This window comes from Oncorhynchus clarkii, chromosome 30 (genome assembly GCF_045791955.1).
Source record: "Oncorhynchus clarkii lewisi isolate Uvic-CL-2024 chromosome 30, UVic_Ocla_1.0, whole genome shotgun sequence".
In the NCBI taxonomy this organism is placed as follows: Eukaryota; Metazoa; Chordata; class Actinopteri; order Salmoniformes; family Salmonidae; genus Oncorhynchus; species Oncorhynchus clarkii.
In genome coordinates this window covers 22,138,540-22,160,580 of record NC_092176.1, presented here as the reverse complement: position 1 = coordinate 22,160,580, position 22,041 = coordinate 22,138,540, and the positions used below count along the sequence as shown (strand labels likewise).

The 22,041-nt window shown below is 46.0% G+C and overlaps 1 protein-coding gene across 4 annotated transcripts in view; it reads left to right on the top strand.

Annotated features, from left to right (window-relative positions):
- Nucleotides 1-203: 203 nt before the first annotated feature.
- The window catches only part of LOC139390120 (transforming acidic coiled-coil-containing protein 1-like), a 33,925-nt gene continuing 12,087 nt past the window's right edge, over nt 204-22,041 (top strand). The window contains exons 1-8 of one of the 4 annotated variants that reach the window (XM_071137285.1): nt 206-308; nt 6,495-6,567; nt 14,273-14,364; nt 17,386-17,779; nt 18,079-18,114; nt 18,891-18,951; nt 20,216-20,291; nt 21,009-21,061. In XM_071137285.1, the coding sequence (XP_070993386.1) occupies nt 6,527-6,567; nt 14,273-14,364; nt 17,386-17,779; nt 18,079-18,114; nt 18,891-18,951; nt 20,216-20,291; nt 21,009-21,061 (753 nt within the window). In that variant the 5' untranslated portion in view covers nt 206-308; nt 6,495-6,526. Of the gene's footprint in view, nt 309-6,494; nt 6,568-11,395; nt 12,285-14,272; nt 14,365-17,385; nt 17,780-18,078; nt 18,115-18,890; nt 18,952-20,215; nt 20,292-21,008; nt 21,062-22,041 lie in introns of those variants that run through there. The other 3 variants (XM_071137284.1, XM_071137282.1, XM_071137283.1) reach the window with 3 other exon arrangements.

The window sequence follows — 22,041 nt, the reverse complement described above, 5'->3', positions numbered from 1 at the left end:
GAAGGAGGGAGAAGAGAGGGAGAGGGGCAGGGACTGGTGTAGTAGTTGACATGTGACCAGGACTCCTGAGCTGCTAGACCATTCAGCCTAGATGAGAGAGAGAAAGAGTCTATAGAGGCTGTGCCTTCATCACCAGGATTCTACTATTTTGGAAGAGTGGGAATATGGAGAAAGCGCTCTAAAAAAGACTAGCCGGTCGCTTTGAAGAAGATACAACACACAGAACACACACCCAGCGTTGCCATGGGGGGCTCCCTCAGTCAGCACAGGAAGAACTCCTTTGGCTCCCCCAGGAAGAAGAGCAGCATGTGAGTAGACTACACCCCCCTATCACTGTTACAGTGTGTGTGTGTGTGTGTGTGTGTGTGTGTGTGTGTGTGTGTGTGTGTGTGTGTGTGTTATGACTTATTCCAAGCGACTGGCATGTCTCTTTTAGAGCACTCTATCCAAATTGATATTTTTCCTGTCCTGTGAGCATGTCAATGTAAATGATTTCATTTTAGAACAGGGGAAGGAGAGAACAGGTCATTAGGATCATTAGTAGAGGCTAATCTAATGTAATGAATAATGATGTAATGAGAGAGATGTGGTCAGGTTTACTGACAGTCACACTTCTGACAGAGGCACACCTGACCACTAACAGCTGCTGGATTCACAGTGTTGTATAACTTCAACCCTTGTGAAGTAAGATGTCTTGCAGAGAAGGAACAAGCAAAAACATTTATTGTTCAAGCTAAAATTTAATTATATGATACTACACAGTGTTTAATGAAAGGCAGTTCAATTACAAATACATGTTAGGGAGAAAGATAGAAACAATGTTCTAGATGTGTACATAAGAAACCCAATAATGGAATGTAAATTCAGTAATCAGTCAACAGGAGAACAATATTTTCTGTCAATATAGCCTTTTCTGCATTATCTCTGGTATTGATGTCCTCCTCAGTCAAGTGTTAAGGTGTGGTTGAGTCCCTTAATTATGATCTTATGTGATAAAAGATCTGGTTTTTATTTCTCTCACTCACTCACTCACTCACTCACTCACTCACTCACTCACTCACTCACTCACTCATAAATCCATGGTAACATACCAGCCAGTCCTCTCTTTCTCCAAGTAGGACCCAGTGGATCAGTACCATGTTAATGATCTGCTAATCCTCTTACACTTCATCACTTTCCCTTTAGTACCCCACACACACACGCACTACCCAGTCAAACCATGATGCTGCTCTGCTCTAACCATCCTGTTGTCACGGTGACTCATTAGTACCACTGAAAGTATTAGTGGTGTTGTTATGTTCCACAGCAGTTGTTTACAGTGGAGGTCATTCTGATTGACACTGAATTACCCAGAGTAGTGCAACTGTAAGGTATTTTACAGCCTGAAGCCCTGAGTGGCTCCGAGACTTGGATCTGAGACTTCTTCTGCTAGTTGGAGCCCTCATAAAATCAGAGGAAAGCCTACAGACAGAGCCGCCTTTGTTTGGCTGATTTTACAGTGCATTCGGAAAGTATTCAGACCCCTTCACTTTTTCTACATTTTGTTACATTACAGCCTTATTCTAAAATGGATTTAATTGTTTTTTCCCCCTCAATCTACACACAATACCCCAAAATGACAATATTTTTGCAAATCTACTAAAAATTAAAGACTGAAATATCCCATTGACATAAGTATTCTGACCCTTTACTCAGTACTTTGCTGAAGCACCTTTAGCAGCGATTACAGCCTCAAGTCTTCTTGGGTATGACACCACAAGCTTGGCACACCTGTATTTGGGGAGTTTCTCCCATTCTTCTCTGCAGATCCTCTCAAGCTCTGTCAGGTTGGATGGGGAGCGTATCTGCACAGCTATTTTCAGGTCTCTCCAGAGATGTTCGATCTGGTTTATGTCCGGACTCTAGATGGGCCACTCAAGGACATTCAGAGACTTGTCCCGAAGCCACTCCTGCATTGTCTTAGCTGTGTGCTTAGGGTCGTTGTCCTGTTGGAAGGTGAACATTTGCCTCAGACTGAGTTTTTCCCACTCTTCTTTGCAGATCCTCTCAAGCTCTGTCAGGTTGGCTGGGGAGCATTGCTGCACAGCTATTTTCAGGTCTCTCCAGAGATGTTCGATGGGGTTCAAGTCCAGGCTCTGGCTGAGCCACTCAAGGACATTCAGAGACTTGTCCCGAAGCCACTCCTCCGTTGTCTTGGATGTGTGCTTAGGGTCGTTGTCCTGTTGGAAGGTGAACCTTTGCCATCAATGATCTCTCTGTATTTTGTACCGTTGATCTTTCCCTTGATCCTGACTAGTCTCCCAGTCCCTGCTGCTGAAAACATCCCCACAGCATGATGCTGCCAACACAATGCTTCACCTTAGGGATGGTGCCAGGTTTCCTCCAGACGTGACACTTGGCATTCAGGCCAAAGAGCTCAATCTTGGTTTCATCAGACCAGAGAATCTTGTTTCTCATGGTCTGGGAGTCCTTTAGGTGCCCTTTGGTAAACTCTAAGCGGACTGTAATGTGCCTTTTACTGATGAGTGGCTTCTGTCTTGTGAAAGGACAGACTGACAGAGAGGAGGAACAGAGGGACAGACAGACACCAGACTATTGTGTGTAGCAATACAGGGACACACAGGATACATAATTCCCCCAAACAATGGTGTACACACAGTGGTGGAAAAAGTACTGAATTGTCAGACTTGAGTAAAAGTAAAGATAAAAACCTTAATGGAAATGAAAAATGAAAAGTCACCCAGTAGAATTCTACTTGAGTAAAGTCTAAAAGTATCTGGTTTTAAATGTCCTTAAGTACAGTAATGGGGAAAGTACTCAATTGTCAAACTTGAGTAAAAAGAAAAAGTAAATGCTATACATCAAATTCCTTATATGAAGCAAACCAGGTGACTTAATGTTCTTGTTTTTACATTTACAAACAAACTGGCACACAGACATCATTTACAAACACAGTATTTGTGTTTAGTTAGTCCGCCAGATCAGAGACAGTAGGGATGGCAAAGCTTTATATTGATGTCCTGCCTGAGCATTCAAAATGTAACTAGTACTTTTGGGTGTCAGTAAAAAGTACATACTTTCTTTAAGAATGTAATGGAGTAAAAGTAAAAGTTTAAAAAATATAAAAAGTAAGATACAGATACCTCCAAACAGTACTTAAGTAGTACTTCAATAATCTTTACTTCAGTACTTTACACCACTGCATGCACACGAACACACACGCACAATGTCTGTCTATAGACAGCGAGTTGTAATGTTGGTGATTTAGTACTGACAGAGAGGTGGAGAGGAACAGAGGAAGAGGAGAAGAGGTGGAGAGGAAGAGGGAGAGCTTCAGGCCAAAGATAGATCAACGTTCTACATTCTGAATAGGCTCTAAAGATCTGATAGGGGGTGCTTATATTTGCCCTGTTTCACACATGTATAAGTGTGTAACCTGTACAAGTGTGTGGTGTGAAATGGAAGTGATTTTTTTTGTATATCCCACTCCCCCTGAGAAACCCTCCAAATGCAGGTCACTCTCAACTCACAATAGGAATGAAAGAGATGGAGGAGGGGCGGTGAGGGGAGGGGAGGGGGATGAAGAAGTTAGGAGTCAGATTTCTGTTCCACTTAAAAATGATGATTTGCTTGAAATAGATCAGCAAATAAGAGCCACAATTTTATCCCTCATAGCCACACACACGCACACACACATGCACACACACACACATAGGCAAAAAGACAAGCAAATATGACCATAACTTTATCCTCCTGATTGCGGCTTACAAGCAAAAACTCAAACAGGAAGTACCAGTGAGACGCTCAATTAGGAAGTGGTCCGATGAAGCGGATGCTAAACTACTGTTGTGCTAGCACAGACTGGAATATGTTCCGGCTTAATTACATTGTCGATGCACTTTTAAGTCTCCACAGTGACCTACGTACATATCCCAACCAGAAGCCATGGATTACAGGCAACATCCACACTGAGCTAAAGGCTAGAGCTGTCACTTTCAAGGAGCGGGACCCTAACCCAGACATTTATAAATACTCCCGCTAAGCCCTCTGACGAACCATCAAACAGGCAAAGCGTGAATACAGGACTAAGATCTGATACTACAACACCGGCTCTGAGCTCGTCGGATGTGGCAGGGCTTGCAAACTCACGGATTACAAAGGGAAACCCAGCCACGAGCTGGCCAGTGACACAAGCTAAATGCCTTCTAGGCTCACTTCGAGGCAAGCAACACTGAACCATGCGTGAGAGAACCAGCTGTTCCAGATAACTGTGTGATCACGCTCTCTGTAGCTGATGTGAGTAAGACCTTTTAACCAGGTTCACATTCCCAAGGCCACAGGGCCAGACGGATTACCAGGACGCGTACGCAGAGTATGCGTTTACCAGTTGGCAGGTGTCTTCACTGACATTTTCAACATCTCCCTGACCCAGTCTGTAATACTGTACCTACATGTTTCAAGCAGACCACCATAGTCCCTATGCCCAAGAACGGCAAGGTAAACTGTCTAAATTACTTTCGCCATGTAGCACTCACATCTGTAACCATGAAATGCATTGAAAGTCTTGTCATGGCTCACATCAACACCATCATCCCAGACACCCTGGACCCAATCCATTTCGCATACGGCCCAACAGATCCACAGATGTACTCTCTATTGCACTCCACACTGCCTTTCCCAAAAGGAACACCAATGTGAGAATGCTGTTCATTGACTACAGCTCAGCGTTCAACACCATAGTGCCCTCGAAGCTCATCACTAAGCTAAGGTCCCTGGGACTGAACACCTCCCTCTGCAACTGGATCCTGGACTTTCTAACGGGCTTCCCCCAGGTGGTGAGGGTAGGCAACAACACATCCACCACGCTGATCCTCAACATGCGGGCCCCTCAGGGGTGCATGCTTAGTTTCCTCCTGTACTTCATGTTCACCCATGACTACGTGGCCACACACGATTCCAACGCCATCATTAAGTTTGCAGACGACATGCCAATGGTAGGCCTGATCACCGACGACGATGAGACAGCCTACAAGGAGGAGATCAGAGACCTGGCAGTGTGGTGCCAGGACAACAGCTTCTCTCTCAACGTAAGCAAGACAAAGGAGCTGATCATGGACTACAGAAAAGGGAGGGCCGAGGACACTCCAATTCGCACGAGGGGGCTGTAGTGGAGCGGGTTGAGAGCTTCAAGTTAACATCACTAAGGATCAATCATGGTCCAAACACACAATGCCTCTTCATCATTTTTAAGTGGAACAGAAATCTGACTCCTAATTTCTTCATCCCCCTCCCCTCACCGCCCCCCACCACCCCTCCTCCATGGGCCATCAGATCCTCAAAAAGTTATACAGCTGCACCATTGAGAGCATCTTGATTGGCTGCATCACCGCTTGGTATGCAACTGCTTGGCATCCGACAGCAAAGCGCTATAGGGTAGTACGTATGGCCCAGTATATCACTGGGGCCGAGCTCCCAGGCCATCCATGACCTCTATACCAGGCGGTGTCAGAGGAAGGCCCCATAAATTGTCAAAGACTCCCGCCACCCAAGCCACAGACTATGCTCTCTGCTGTAACATGGCAAGTGTACCAATGCACCAAGTCTAGAACCAACAGGACCTTGAACAGCAAGACTGCTAAATAGCTAATTAAATGGCTACCCAAACTACCTGCATTGACCCTTTTTTGCACTAGTTCTTTTGCAACGACTAATCACACACACTGGACTCTAACCACACACTCACACACACTTACACTGACACCTCACACACACACACACACACACACACACACACACACACACACACACACACACACACACACACACACACACACACACACAGATTGAGGGGGAAAAATATTTTTAATCAATAAGGCTGTAACGTAACAAAATGTGGAAGAGTGAAGGGGTCTGAATACTTTCCGAATGTACTGTGAATTGTTTGTCCTTCCCATTCACCCTCTGAATGGCACACATACACAATCCATATCTCAATTGTCCTAAGGCTTAAAAATCTTTCTTTAACCTGTCTCTTCCCCGTCATCTACACTGATCTGAAGTGGATTTAAAAAGTGACATCAATAAGGGATCATAGTTTTCACCTGGTCAGTCTAAGTCATAGAAAGAGCAGGTGTCCTTAATCTTTCAAGATAATATGTCTAGACCTCTGTGTAGTAGAGGTTGTACTGATCCTTTCATCTATCATTTGTGTGTCAGTGTGTGTTTTCTGGGGCCTAAATTAAATGTGCAGATGTTAGTTATCCCCTATCTCGGGGATGCCTCCCAAATTCACCATCAAAGGACTGATTGTAGCACTATCTGCACTTGTCTTTCCTACTCATGTCTCTCTCTCCCTCTCTCTGTCCCTCCCTCTCTCTCTATCTCTCCCTCTTTTGCTCTTCTCCCTCCCTCCCTCCCTCCCTCCCTCCCTCCCTCCCTCCCTCCCTCCCTCCCTCTCTCTCTCTCTCTCTCTCTCTCTTTCTCTCACCATCTAGCACAATTACAAGGGCTGTTGTTGGAGTACAAGATGATGCAATGCACTTCAGACTACATCCCCAGGATGATGATGTAATGTCAGCTGGCCTGGTTGCTGTAACCATGCCGACAATAGTCATTTATATTTAAACACCCGTCATGATGATGCTCTACACACACGTACACGCACATACACACGCATGGGAGAAACTAGGTTAAAGCATTACTGCATTCAGAACAGAGTTGTACAACAGTATTCAAATTTCAAACATGGTTAGTACTGCCTGAGGGGGACTGAGAGAGACATAGAGAGACTGAGAGGTACTGAGAGAGAGAGAGAAAGAGAGAGACAGAGAGGGACTCGTAGAGACAGAGGGTGGGTGTACTTAGCACTCTAAACTGTGATTTTCTCTCTCATTCCTGTGTGTTTCTGTCTGACTAAAACAGAGCCTCTCCTCCAGACTGACAGTTAAGAGACTGGACCTGTTCAGAGACCACTGATCACCATTAGATGGAGCTCTCCTCTTGCACAAGACAGACAACATTCATGTGTATCCACCATAAGTTCACATGGACAGTTTGAGTGTTTTGTGATCAAACCATGAATAAAACTGTTAGGGTGCTGTAAGGTGCTCAGTGTTTAGGTATGTATGGCCTTAGACTGGGGACTGTATCACCAATGCTGTGGTTCACCACTACATTATAGTATGTAGGCCTACTTGACCAGAAGGAGAGATATGTTGACTTCTATTGACCACCAGATGGGGTTGTTGAACCTGTTTTTGTCTCAGTGCCACGGCTTCACCAGGCAGACCTGCTATTATAGGAAAGACAAATGTACTGTTCAGATCATCATTCAGAGTCATGGAAGGGATTAAAACGCTTTTGGTAATCCCCATCTGTGTGTCCTAGCCTGCTCAATTATCTCATACGGTAGGTATATCATTCCTCATGTGGCTACAATTAATGTTTATCATACTAGTTATATTTAGCTCCTAACCACACACACACACACACCTGTCACTTTCAGTCACATCTTAATTAAATGAAAAGGGATGATAGACTAGACTGTTCGCACGTACACAACACACACACACTAGTCTGCTAGTTGTCTGGGGGATAGGGTTAGGATGTGGTCAGACTTCCAGACACAGGGAATGTTACCCTCTGTGTTTACTCAGGGAATGTTACCCTCTGTGTTTACTCAGGGAATGTTACCGTCTGTGTTTACTCAGGGAATGTTACCCTCTGTGTTTACTCAGGGAATGTTACCCTCTGTGTTTACTCAGGGAATGTTACCCTCTGTGTTTACTCGGGGAATGTTACCCTCTGTGTTTACTCAGGGAATGTTACCCTCTGTGTTTACTCAGGGAATGTTACCATTGTGTTTACTCATGGAATTTTACCATCTGTGTTTACTCAGGGAATGTTACCCCCTGTGTTTACTCAGGGAATGTTACCCCCTGTGTTTACTCAGGGAATGTTACCATCTGTGTTTACTCAGGGAATGTTACCCTCTGTGTTTACTCACCCTCTGTGTTTACTCAGGGAAGATGAAGTCATCTATAGTCATAAATGTGACTGGCTGTATGTCTGTTAAAATTCTAATATCCTTCTTTACTCTATAGAAACAGCCTCTGTTTGGTTTAAGCTCTGTGAAGCTTCATGGAGTTAGACCTTTGGTGTTGTTCTAGAAGTGTCAGTGTGAAGTGTCAGTGTGTTACAGACTGCATGGGTTCTAGACTAGAGTATGGTTATATGTCTGTGGCTCCGCCAGTGTTCCATGTGTGCTGGTCTATTTCTGGATGCAAGGAAAGGAGTTACGTAAGACCTGACTATTCTTTCTTTCACTCTGTCTTCTCTTCATCTCCTTCTCTTTTCTTTCCTCTGCACATTTTCCTGCCTGTGAGTCAAGGCACTCTCAACCTCCGCTCTGTCAGACATAACTGTGTTTGTGTGTGCATGCGTACGTGTGCTTGTGTTTAAAGTGGACTGTTTATCCCACATGTAGTCTGGGTGTAGCCTTGTGAAACCTGCCTGAGCTCGCAATAGCTCACATTCTGAAACAAATCTTGTGTCTGCTTGACCAGGGTAGTGTGAGTGGACCCTGGTCTATACAGATGTAGAGAGAGGGTGTTGACATGGTGATAAGGGATGTGAAGGCTGTGATGAAAACGGTTGAATAGCTCCCCCAACAGGTCTGTCCTGCCTGCCACAGACAGCAGACAATAGAGAGGGAGGGAAAGCTATGCCAGGCATTCCTGATAGACATGACAAAAAGTCCTACAAAAATATACAGAATACGCGGTACGCACCCTCGCGCTCTCTTCTGCCCTTCCTCTCTCTTTCTCAAAGGTCTACAGTGGGGTTTGGTCTGAGAGAGGTTGAGACGGAGAAGGTGTCAGAGGGAGAGAGGGTAGCCTCTGTGTGTCTTTGTGTGTTCTCCATCTTGCTGATCACGTCTGAGCAGAAGAGAGCAGAGTAAAGAGGACATGAAATAAGAGATAAAAGAGAAGCTGTCAACTGTTTCCTCTCTCTCTCCATCCCTCGCTCTGCTCTTCCACAGTAGAAAATGGTTATTAAATTAGTCATGGTTGATGTTTCTCATACAACACATCTAATTTGGCTTGGACTAGTTTGTGTGTGTGCGTATGTTTGTGTGTGTGTGTTTCAGTGATTGGGATGGTTGTTAGTTAGATTTTGTCTCAACATGTGGTACTCAGTGCTGTGTGTCTGTGTGTGCGCATTTTGTGAGTTATGTAAGCCATCATGATCACCCTTCAGGCTTGTGGGTGTATGTATTCATGTGTGGTTCATGTTGTGTGTGTGTGTCTGCAGAGATGGGAAAGAGAGAGTTTCCATATGGTTGACAAACCACTATAGAGAGAACAGGTCTGGAGGGTTGTAAGGATGGTTGTTGTCTATTCATGAGAGGAACTAAATGTTTTAGTTGGATTTGTTTTGAAGTGACAGATGTAGTAAACTGTAATGATGAGGATAGAAGAGTCAGTGGAACAAATACAGCAGTAGCAAACTGAATGTTGTTCATGTTATAGAGATAGATTGATCTATCTATCTATCTACAGTTGAAGTCAGAAGTTTACATACACTTAGGTTGGAGTCATTGAAACTCGTTTTTCAACCACTCCACAAATGTCTTGTTAAGTCGGTTAGGACATCTATTTTGTGCATGACAAAAATAATTTCCCCAACAATTCTTTACAGAGAGATTATTTCACTTATAATTCACTGTATCACAATTCCAGTGGCTCAGATGTTTACATACACTAAGTTGACTGTGCCTTTAAAACAGCTTGGAAAATTCCAGAAAATTATGTCATGGCTTTAGAAGCTTCTGATAGGCTAATTGACATAATTTGAGTCAATTGGAGGTGTACCTGTGGATGTATTTCAAGGCCTACATTCAAACTCAGTGCATCTTTGCTTGACATCATGGGAAAATCAAAAGAAATCAGCTAAAGAAAAATTGTAGACCTCCACAAGTCTGGTTCATCCCTGGGAGCAATTTCCAAATGCCTGAAGGTACCATGCTTATCTGTACAAACAATAGTATGCAAGTATAAACACCATGGGACCATGCAGCCATCATACCGCTCAGGAAGGAGACGCGTTCTGTCTCCTAGAGATGAGCGTACTTTGGTGCGAAATGTGCAAATCAATCCCAGAACAACAGCAAAGGACCTTGTGAAGATGCTGGAGGAAACAGGTACAAAAGTATCTATATCCACAGTAAAATGAGTCCTATATCGACATAACCTGAAAGGCCGCTCAGCAAGGAAGAAGCCACTGCTCCAAAACCGCCATAAAAAAGCCAGACTATGGTTTGCAACTGCACATGGGGGCAAAGATCATACTATTTGGAGAAATGTCCTCTGGTCTGATGAAACAGAAATATAACTGTTTGGCCATAATGACCATCGTTATGTTTGGAGGAAAAAGGGGGAGGCTTGCAAGCCGAAGAACACCATCCCAACCGTGAAGCACGGAGGTGGCAGCATCATGTTGTGGGGGTGCTTTGCTGCAGGAGGGACTGGTGCACTTCACAAAATAGATGGCATCATGAGGAATTGAAAATTATATGGATATATTGAAGCAACAGCTCAAGACATCACTCAGGAAGTTAAAGCTTGTTCGCAAATGGGTCTTCCAAATGAACAATGACCCCAAACATACTTCCAAAGTTGTGGCAAAATGGCAACAAAGTCAAGGTATTGGAGAGGCCATAACAAAGCCCTGACCTCAATCTTATAGAACATTTGTCGGCAGAACTGAAAAAGCATGTGCGAGCAAGGAGGCCTACAAACTCGACTCAGTTACAGGAGCTCTGTCAGGAGGAATAGGCCAACGTTCACCCAACTTATTGTGGGAAGCTTGTGGAAGGCTACCTGAAACGTTTGACCCAAGTTAAACTATTTAAAGGCAACGCTACCAAATACTAATTGAGTGTATGTAAACTTCTGACCCACTGGGAATGTGATTTAAGAAATAATAGCTGAAATAAATAATTCAGAGATTTTTACTATGATTAAATGTCAGGAATTGTGAAAAACTGAGTTTAAATGTATTTGGCTAAAGTGTATGTAAACTTCCGACATCAACTCTATCTAACTCTCTATCTATATTGTGTCTGGTCAGGTCTGACAGAAACATGTGTACAACCTGTCGTCCTAGCTGTGTTAGGTGTCTTCCTCTCTCCTCCTCCTCCTCCTCCTCTCCCTTCTTCCTCCCTCTCTTTCCCACTCCTTGGGACACTAGGGATCTACCACTCTGTGTAAACAGTCAGCTGACTCTTAAAAATCCAACGGCTCTTTTGAAACAGGAAACTTGCTCCCTTCCTTCTCTAACCCCCTTCCTTCTACCCTCCCTCTCTTCTCCCTCCTCTCACAACATGCCTCTCTCCATTTCACAATAGAACAGCCTGAGAGAGATGGGGGAAGGGGTGGAGGGCTAGGCAAACTCTCTTTGGGTGGGAGTGAGAGCAGACGAGGGAGGGAGCGGGGAGAGGAAAGAGGAGGGAGCAGTCTGGCAGCCAGCTGATTGCTGGTCTAGCATTCAGAGTTGGAGCGGAGGATAGAGAGAGGCAGAGAGAAACCGAGAGAGGCAGAGGAAGAAGAGAAGAGGCTACTGATGCTACATTAATCTGTAATCTGACAGAGAGTCAGAAACCAACAGCGTCATCACAGAACTGTCAGCCTCTGTCACAGTTTGTTCCGGAAATCAACAATGTAAAAGAGCAGGCTGGGAAACTAGAGCAAGAGGAGGAAGTGAAGAGAGAAGAGAGAAACGAGAGATGCCATAAAACCAACATCCTCTCAAAGAGAAAGAACACACACAACAGCTCAAAGAGAGAGCTAGACAGAAGGAGAAGAGAGAGAGGTAAACATACTCTGTGGTGAGTCACTCCTCCTCCCCCTCTCCTTTCCTTTCCGCTCCTCTCCTCTGGTGTGTTGATGCTGATGCACAGAGGAGCAGCAGAGTCCGATCCAGAACACTAGCTGAAGACGAGAACTGGACTCTGTGTGGGAGTAGCAGAACCGACAATGGAACTGTAGAACCATCAGGTTACCAGAACTAGAACCAGGAGTATCATCAGAGCCAGAGCGGTGGAACCGTACCCAAAGGGTGGGGTACTGTATAAAGGAGTGGTAGTGGACCTGGTGTGTCTCAATAAAGATGTCCTGGGGGTCTCTGCTGTCTCCGGTCCAGTGGGCCAAATGGACCTGGTCAGCTGTACGGGGAGGAGGGGAGGAGGAGGACGGAGGGCCCAGAACCAAGGATGAAGGGGGAAAGTAAGTAGGCTACAGGTGTGTGTGTGTGTGTGTGTGTGATGCCTGTCTGGCACACGAGCGAGGGAGAGGAGAGACATTGTGTGTGTACACGTGCAGAGAGATTATCAGCAGACTGAAGTAACCTGTCCGGATGACTGGGGTGAATTTTCTGTTATTATTCATACAGACAGAGAGAGAGAGAAATAGAGGAGGGAGAGGGCAGACACCTAGAGGGAAGGAGAGAGAGGCAGAAACCTATAGGGAAGGAGAGAGAGACAGAAACCTAGAGGGAAGGAGAGAGAGAGAGAAAGAGAGGAGGGAGAGGGCAGAAACCTAGAGGGAAGGAGAGAGAGAGAAAGAGAGGAGGGAGAGGGCAGAAACCTAGAGGGAAGGAGAGAGAGAGAGAGAGAGAGAGAAAGAGAGGAGGGAGAGGGCAGAAACCTAGAGGGAAGGAGAGGCAGAAACCTAGAGGGGGAGAGGCAGTAAAAGACAGAGAGAAAGAGAGTCAGAAAGAGAAAGAGGGAGATGTGATGTGATGTTGTTTTGACATGGTCTCTTGTTTTTTGCTGCCGCTCTGCGTAACCGTGATTAGATCATGTTGTCATGTCTAAAAGCAGGTGACCACTCATACACACTCAGACAGCCCCTCCTTCCTTCTGGTAAAACTGTTTTTGTAGGTACTGTAGCTCTATTTGCTTTCTTATGGGACAACAAATAATCTGTCTGCTTTCATAATATGTCTGTCTGTGAGAGAGGGCCAGGAAGAGAGGGTTGGTGGAAGGTTAGGGAAGGTTGGAGGAGGGTTGGGGGAAGGGAGGTTGAGCTTTCTAAAGATGTGGGATTTTTTTGTGCCAGTTTCTAGTTTCCAAGTAACTGTCCAAGATCTCAGTGTAGAGGCCATCGCTGGGACTGATTGTCTGGGCCTGCTTTGTGTGTGTGTTTTTTAAGGATTACCTCTGTGTGGTTTAGATGTGATGTGTGTGATATATATAGAGAGAGAGAGGGAGGGCTGACTGTCTGTGTTTCAGGAGCCTGTGTCTTTGTTCCCCTGAGCTGTTTTTCATTAGTGTGTGGATGGTCTGATGTGCATTTAAGTGCCTGGGAAAACACACACACACACACACACACCCGTCTTTGGGTCCCAGACACCAGGCCCAGACTTATTTCCAAGCTGTGTGTGTGTGGACGTGTTTAACTATTCTTGTGGGGACCAGATGTCCCCACAAGAATAGTAAACAGACCAAAATTTGACCAACTGGGGACATTTTGTTGGTCCCCACAAGGTCAAATGCTGTTCCTATGGGGTTTAGGAGTAAGGTTAGAATTAGTGTTAGGGTTCGAATTAGGTTTAGGGTTAGGAGCTAGGGTTAGTGTTAGGTTTTTGGGTTAGGGTTAGAGTACAGGTTAAGGTTAGGGTTAGGGTCAGGGGGTTAGGGAAAATATGACTTTGAATGGGGACTGAATTGTGTGTGCCCACAAGGTTAGCTATACAAGACTCTGTGTGTGTGTGTGAGAGAGTGAAAGAGACCGAGAGAGAGAAAGTGGAAGAGAGCGAGAGACTGCGACACAGTCTGTCCTTGTGTATTGAGGACACGTTGGCAGGATGAGGAGGAGGCTAGTGGAAGCAGGTGGCCAGGCAGGGTTCCCCTTCCTCCCTCTTTCCCTTTCCTCCCCCTTTACTTCTCTTACTGTGACACTCCTTATAAACTCCATTGGCGGGCTGTTGAAGGAGCCATACAGAGCAGCAGGTGGTACACTAACATGACAGGATATGACATCATAGAGAAGGTATGACCTCACTCCACCAGACATCCTGAAAGTTCCAAGGAAATAGATCAGTGTACTGACCTGTAATCTCTCTCTCTCTCTCTCTCTCTCTCTCTCTCTCTCGCTGTCTCTCTCTCTCTCTCTCTCGCTGTCTCTCTCTCTCTCTCTCTCTCTCTCTCTCTCTCTCTCTCTCTCGCTGTCTCTCTCTCTCGCTGTCTCTCTCTCTCGCTGTCTCTCTCTAGTTCAGATTCAGAAGGGAACTTTGAGACACCAGTGGCGGAGTCTCCAGGTCTGCAGAATGACCTGACCCAGCTGGATAACTCTGCCGACAAAGGTGAGACTCCATCCTCAGCTCACTACCTATGTATCAGTTAAACCCCTATCCTGCTCAGAGGGAAGAAATTGACAGATGGCCGCTGGTCATAAGCTAGTCTATTATTGCTCAGTAATGCCACAGAGACCAATAAAGACAACTATTTTTTGGGTCAGTGCCAACAACATAAACGAGAGTGCCCCTCTAACAAACACGCACGCACGCACGCACGCACACACACACACACACACACACACACACACACACACACACACACACACACACACACACACACACACACACACCAAACCTACAGCACACACGGGTCATATGAAACAGATCATGTGTTGTTGACCATTGTGGAGTTTGTAGACACACAATGTTATCCTATTAAACTGCTCTGTGGCGTCTTGGACCGGATTAGTTGATTTTGTTTTGGATTCATTATCCTAATGCCTCAGAAGATGGCATTCTATGATCCAAATGTACTACATCTCTGTCTCTGTAGACAATAACAACCCCTCCTCTTATAGAACAGCAGCCAATCACATGCTGCTTGTGTATATTTGGGTTAGTGCCCTAAATAAAACATTCACTGAGAGACAGTTCAGTCTGGAGGAATAATCACAGTCTACTTGACTACGTCACCTCAGGGAGCAATCTACACGGTAACAACAACACTAGATGTCTGATGTCTGCCCACATGAAAAAATAATATACTATGGTTGAATACAATAGTATTCACTGTAGTATTTTTGTGGAATCTACTGTAATATACTGTACTATTTACAGTTTACTATAGTAGAAGTACTGCAGTAAGAAAAATAATAGTATATACTATAGTAATTACAGTAGTGTTTTTGCAGACTGTAGTATTTACTACAGTATACTACAACATTATATAGTAAGTACTACACATGATCGAGGCATACTACAGTGTGTAGTATAGTATTCTACAGTATTCTACAGTTTACTATAGAATTCTATATTAAGTAGTCTCTCTCCCTCTCATCAATGTGGTACCCTGTTAAAGACTAGTAGATATTTTTTAAACGTCCCACTTTGGGCTGGATGTGTCAGTGTGTAGTTCATACATGCATAATCTATGAGCAGGATTACTACTAGCAAGATGCACACACTGCAGAGCGAGAGAGAGAGAGCAATGGCGTGGTGCACATGTCTGCATTTATGTGGCGTAGTACGCCATTTTTGTGGGCCACTCTTGTCTCAAGAGCCAAACTTCTGGCTAAAAAGATGACAAAAGTACCGGAGAATCTCTTTAAAATGTTTAGAAGCTGGTGTAGGCTACAGTGTGAGGCCTGTTCTAAAGGGCAGGGGTGAGGTTGTCCTGCTCTACTCCCAGATAATTCTGGTTAGTTAGGGTTAAGGAACGTTTCTTCGTTCTGACAGAGCATACATTTGGGATTGTCATGACTCTGTATTACACATCCACAGAGGGCAGTTTAACTGTGACATGTTATTGATATCTCTGAGAAAGGACAATTGAAAGATGATCTGACACACCCTATCTCTCTGAGAAAGAGAGAGCAATATCACAAGGGTGTGTGTCTGTGTGTCTGTGTGTGTTGGTGTGCGTGCGTGTGTGGATGGCTGTGTAGTCTCATTGTTCTGTGTTCCTGAAATCTGCTGGATTTCTCTGTAACAGCGAGATCACTGTACAGCAGTATGAGTCTGCAACCCTGATGCGCACGCACACGTGCACGCACACACACACACGTAATAACCCAAGGACACTGACTTGTGTCTGTAGAGCTGCATGTATCCCAATGTTAATGAGACATGCAGGACATAGTGGCAGGACTGCTCAGCGATGCCTTCTCTCTGGAGCCTAACCCCTCAAATGTGGTTGACAGGGGCCTGGGCTAGAGCCCCTCTCAGCCCAGACTGGAATGAGCAGCCCCGGCCCCCAGAGAACAGAAGCACATCAGGGGCCTGGGCTAGAGCCCCTCTCAGCCCAGACTGGAATGAGCAGCCCCGGCCCCCAGAGAACAGAAGCACATCAGGAGTCTGGGCTAGAGCCCCTCTCAGCCCAGACTGGAATGAGCAGCCCCGGCCCCCAGAGAACAGAAGCATGTTAGCAGCATGGCAGGCTGTCCTAAACACATCAGGGTCCTGGCTGAACATGTACTCAAACCACGACTGTATTACTGTGTGTGTGTGTGTGTGTGTGTATCAGTGTTTGCTTTTGACGAGGTGTTTGTTGACACAGGCATCATTGTAAGGTACCATTCTTAGCATTCTAGAAGTGAGGAGCCATTGTGAGTGTTCTAACAGGAAGTGAGAGGATATTCAAACATACCTCAGTCCATGCATGCTTTTAAATAGCCATGAACTGAGGTGGTGGGGCTGCAGTGGTCTGAGTCACTGTAGGGTTTAAAGATGAGACACCATACGTCCCAAATGTCACCCTATATAGTGCACTATGTAGGGAATAGGGTGCCATTTGGTATACATACACCCAATGCCCCATCCTATTCCAGATATGTTTTCTACCCTGCGCACTGGGGACTGAGGATCACTCCCACACATTTTATGAATGTGTTTTACAGCAAGAATTTAAATACAGAGATGTTTCTGAGAATGGGAGAGTTCCCCACAGTCACATCTAATAGTGATTACACAGGAAGCTCTTACAGCCCAGGGTCACTGTGTCCTTGGTGGAGAGAACGCTGGCAGGAAATCTGTAACACATTAAGGGAGAGAGACTAACACACACATAGACACATAGAGATGCACGCACGCACACACACAGAAAGAGAGAAGAGGACAAACGTCATGCTTTTCTCGATAACATGACAGCAGATTTACCTCTTGGAGAGAGAGGGAATAGGCTTTAGAGAAAAGATAAGCTATAGAGGGATTAGTGAAGAGAGTGTGAGAGAGAGATGTACACTTTCTGTAGTATATTATCTGAAACAAGATACAGAGAAATCTAAAAATGATATCCCTGAAAAAAACGTTTGAAGAAAGGTTGCTGTCTTGCTTGTCTCCAGCGTGAGATACTGACTCTCCTCTCTGCAGCCCTCACCAGAGATGACGGTGCCTTCCTGGACAGGAACTCCAATCAGGATGTTTATCCCGCCTCCCTCCAGGAAGTCCAGGATGCCCTGAACAACCTCAATAGCCCCTCCCCCTCCCAGAGCAGAGCAGGTTTGAACCAGAACCTGAACCTGATGTTTACCTCCAGACCTGGAGAAGATGGTCTCTCCCCGTCCCCTCTGCCTCAGCCCCGCGCCCTACGTCCCCCCTCGCTCCCCGTCCACAACCCCCCCGTCCCCGCTGAGTTTGAGGATCTCGCTCCTATGACCTCTGACCCCAATGGCAACATCAACTCTCACCCCAACAGCCTGACTCCTGAAATGGACAGACCAGAGGACTCAGACAGACAGTCACCTAGGAAGAGCACAGGCATCACGTGAGTAACACTCTTATAAGACATCTTATCTTACAGTATCTTGTGTTGCCCTTCATTCAGTCCTAACACCCTCCCCTTCTGGTTTAAGGAACCAAACTAACCATCCTGGCTCTACCAGTACAGTTCCCTGCCTGACCACTTAGCATAAAATCACATGATCTTATCTCTCCCTTCCTCAACCAATCTTCCCCCCTCCCCTCCCCTCCCCTCCGCTCCGCTCCCCCCCCCCCTACCCACTCTCCTGTCTCCCCCATACTCTGTCCTGACCTGTCTCTGAGTCTCTTTCTGTGTGGCATCAGGACCGCTGAGCAGGTCCGTTTCCTCTGTATGACGCTGTAAGTACTGTTTACTGTATGTCTCTGTAGGCCCTCCACTAGGCCTCAACCACATCCCCAGACTCTGTCTCCCCCTGCCCAGTTGAGCTACCTCTCCCCCTGCCTGTTCCTCTCCCTGCCCCCCATGCATGTTCTCCTACACCACAATCCTACAGAGAGCAGCCCTGGTCCGCACTCTCTACTGCAGTCTCAGGTTGTCGCAGTCATCATCTTCTCCCAGGCGGGGCTAGTCAATTACATCATCTACCTGACCTCAATACCCAGAAAAAGAGAGAGGTGACCTCATAATACTCTACAGCAATTTCACAGATACTCTCTGTATAAGCATAGTCATGCTCTGTGCTGTGGTTTGGTGACCCTGCTCTTATTCTATTAGGCAACAGCCTGTCATCTGCTTTCTGCTGCAATTGAGCAGTTTAGCAGCAGACGCACAGAGCAACGCAACAGAGAGAGCACAGAATGAGGGCTGATTTCAAAGCCTGCTTTCTCTTGTATTTCCTCTGCTTTTATCCTACTGTACTCTCTCTCTATGCTCAGTACATTGATTCAGTCTCACACAGTCTCATATCACAGGAATCCTATACCTTTAGGTCTAGCTGCTTCCCCTGACACTCAAACACACACACACACACACACACACACACACACACACACACACACACACACACACACACACACACACACACACACACACGGTCGGTGGGTCAGCCTACGAGCTGGGTAGGGTTAGCGTTAGGATTGGTCTCAGTAGCTCTGACCTCAGTGCTTGTCTTCAGGAACTCCTGTAAAGTGAAGAAGCTGGACAACCAGACTCCATTACAGAACACCTGCAGACAGGTAAGGGTTCATGTTCTTTACCAGCTCCTCAAACAGGAAATGCTTCACTTGCCTCCTTTACTCATAAAGACAGCAAACTTTATTTACGTTTAAAATAATGTTTTTCAAATAAATGTGTGTATATTGCTGTCCTTGGCTATCATTGTATTACATATGCATGCGTGTGTGCGTGCGTGTGTGTCTGTGTAATGTAGTGTTATAGTGTTTTCCACTGCAATTTCTCTGTGTATCTGACCGTGACCCTGGTTAACCTGGGCATTCCTCTCTGAGAGACTGAGACGTTCCATCAGTATACACAAGCCCTGTCCTCTACTCTACCTCAGCCCTCAGTATACCTCAACCCTGTCCTCTACTCTACCTCAGCCCTCAGTATACATCAGCCCTGTCTTCTACTCTACCTCAGCCCTGTCCTCTACTCTACCTCAGCCCTGTCCTCTACTCTACCTCAGCCCTCAGTATACATCAGCCCTGTCCTCTACTCTACCTCAGCCCTCAGTATACCTCAGCCCTGTCCTCTACTCTACCTCAGCCCTCAGTATACCTCAGCCCTGTCCTCTACTCTACCTCAGCCCTCAGTATACCTCCGCCCTGTCCTCTACTTTACCTCAGCCCTCAGTATACCTCAGCCCTGTCCTCTACTCTACCTCAGCCCTCAGTATACCTCAGCCCTGTCCTCTATTCTACCTCAGCCCTCAGTATACCTCAGCCCTGTCCTCTACTCTACCTCAGCCCTCAGTATACATCAGCCCTGTCCTCTACTCTACCTCAGCCCTCAGTATACCTCAGCCCTGTCCTCTATTCTACCTCAGCCCTCAGTATACCTCAGCCCTGTCCTCTACTCTACCTCAGCCCTCAGTATACATCAGCCCTGTCCTCTACTCTACCTCAGCCCTCAGTATACCTCAGCCCTGTCCTCTACTCTACCTCAGCCCTCAGTATACCTCAGCCCTGTCCTCTACTCTACCTCAGCCCTCAGTATACATCAGCCCTGTCCTCTACTCTACCTCAGCCCTCAGTATACATCAGCCCTGTCCTCTGCTCTACCTCAGCCCTCAGTATACCTCCGCCCTGTCCTCTACTCTACCTCAGCCCTCAGTATACATCAGCCCTGTCCTCTACTCTACCTCAGCCCTCAGTATACATCAGCCCTGTCCTCTACTCTACCTCAGCCCTCAGTATACATCAGCCCTGCTTTGGCACAGCACCAGGGAGCAAAGGGAGACGGCCCCATTAAACAGATTAAAATGTCCCTGTCTGTCTGTAGGAGAATGACCACGGCGAGGGCCACGCCACAGATGAGGAGAAGCTAGCCAGCACAGCAGGAGTCAGAGCAGACAACGGTGAGTGGGGGTTGAGGGGATCAGACACTCCCAAACATCAGTGTCTGTGTGAACTCATGTGTTTGTTAATCAATGTCACAGGGAAGGTCATGGTTGTTTTTCATAGAGCCCCGCAGGAACAGTTATCAATTAGTAACTAATTGTCAACATCCACAAAAGCTTCATTGGATCCAAGGAATCTGTATGAGTGTTCCTAAGTTCCTGTGCTCTGATCTGGGCTCCCTCCCCTCCCTCAGCGCAACCACTAGTGTAGGCTGTATGAGTCATGTAGCTTGCTGTTATGTATGACTGGTGGGTCTGTGTGCTTATGAGCCCAACAGCAGAACCCCAGCAGTGTGACAGGAAGTAGACAGACTGTACCAGATCAATAGTCCCTCAGGCTGCATGTAACACACTTCTACTGTAGCTCTCTTCTGTTGATCTGAGTTGACCTTATTGTCTGTTCTAATTTGCTCTGCTCTGTTCAGTTCTTCTCTGTCTAGTCTGGGGAGATGTATACAGTAGATTCTGTCTGTCAACTCACAGATTTATTATGAGACAGAATTGTGTCATCATGCCCTCTGTGCTGCAGGCATACACTGCCCCCTTCTGGTCAGGCAGCAGCAGTAGCACATGGCGCTCCCAGTGACTGGAGTCAGAATAGAATAGTTCCTTATGAGAATACAGTGTGGGATATTTCACACAGATAGTTTTGTGACATTTCATTTTCTCTCCCAGGGACAGAACTGAGTGTGTCAGGCAGATCAGAGGAGTCAGACTGCTGTTCTATGGTGAGTACCACAAAATGCCTTGTTAATAGCCCACAGAAAGCTTGGCCCACTTCAGAGACCAAGGACCTAGTGATGGTTCCATCAAAATCATGTGATTTCCCTGGTGACTACTAGATGGAGACATTAGTGAGCCAGAAGTTTAGAATGCTGTCCTCAGAACACATTATGTCACTGTAGTTAGGAGGGTTAGTCAATTACTTAATCACCATCCCATCTAGCTGATCTTGGCCCATCATTATTATCATCATGTTTCTAGTAGATGTAGTGGATTAGAGCTGTGTTGACAGTGATGTTGAGGAGCTAGTGCTATTGTACCTGGTTGTCTGAGATGGTGATGGTGACTGGCTTCATTGTTCTACCCACCCGGTGCTTAACAGTGCTCTGTTGCCCACTACAGTACAGGACAGTACCATGGTAGCTTTACTCCCACACTGTACATGAACTGACCACGAGCTCCTCAGCCTGTCATCATCTCCAGCTCATCAGGTGATAGAGGGATTGAGATTACCAGACCCATAGGATTAGTATATGACTGAGTTATAATCCAGGGAAGGACAACAGGAGGGTGAGGGTTGAGGGGTAGGGCGAGAGAAAGAGATGAAGTAACCACTCTTAACTCTGCCACTGAGGAACAAGACCTCAAGTTCAAACTACCATCTCTCTCTCTCAGGCTGTGTTTACACAGGCAGCCCAATTCAGTTTTTTTTCTTCACTAATTGACTAATCAGATGAGCTCTGAAAAATATCTGATGTGATTGGTCAAAGGACCAATTAGTGGAAAAACGATCAGAATTGGGCTGCCTGTGTAAACAGCCTCAGAGCTCCTGTGCACCAGGCTGATGAAGGTAAGGCCAATACAGAGATGTCTTTGTACGACTCTGAATGGAGGAGATGAGAATATCACCACAACCCTCCAATAAACACTATATTGCATTGGACTATAATCACTTTATTATTGAGTGAAACACGCAGATGGAAAT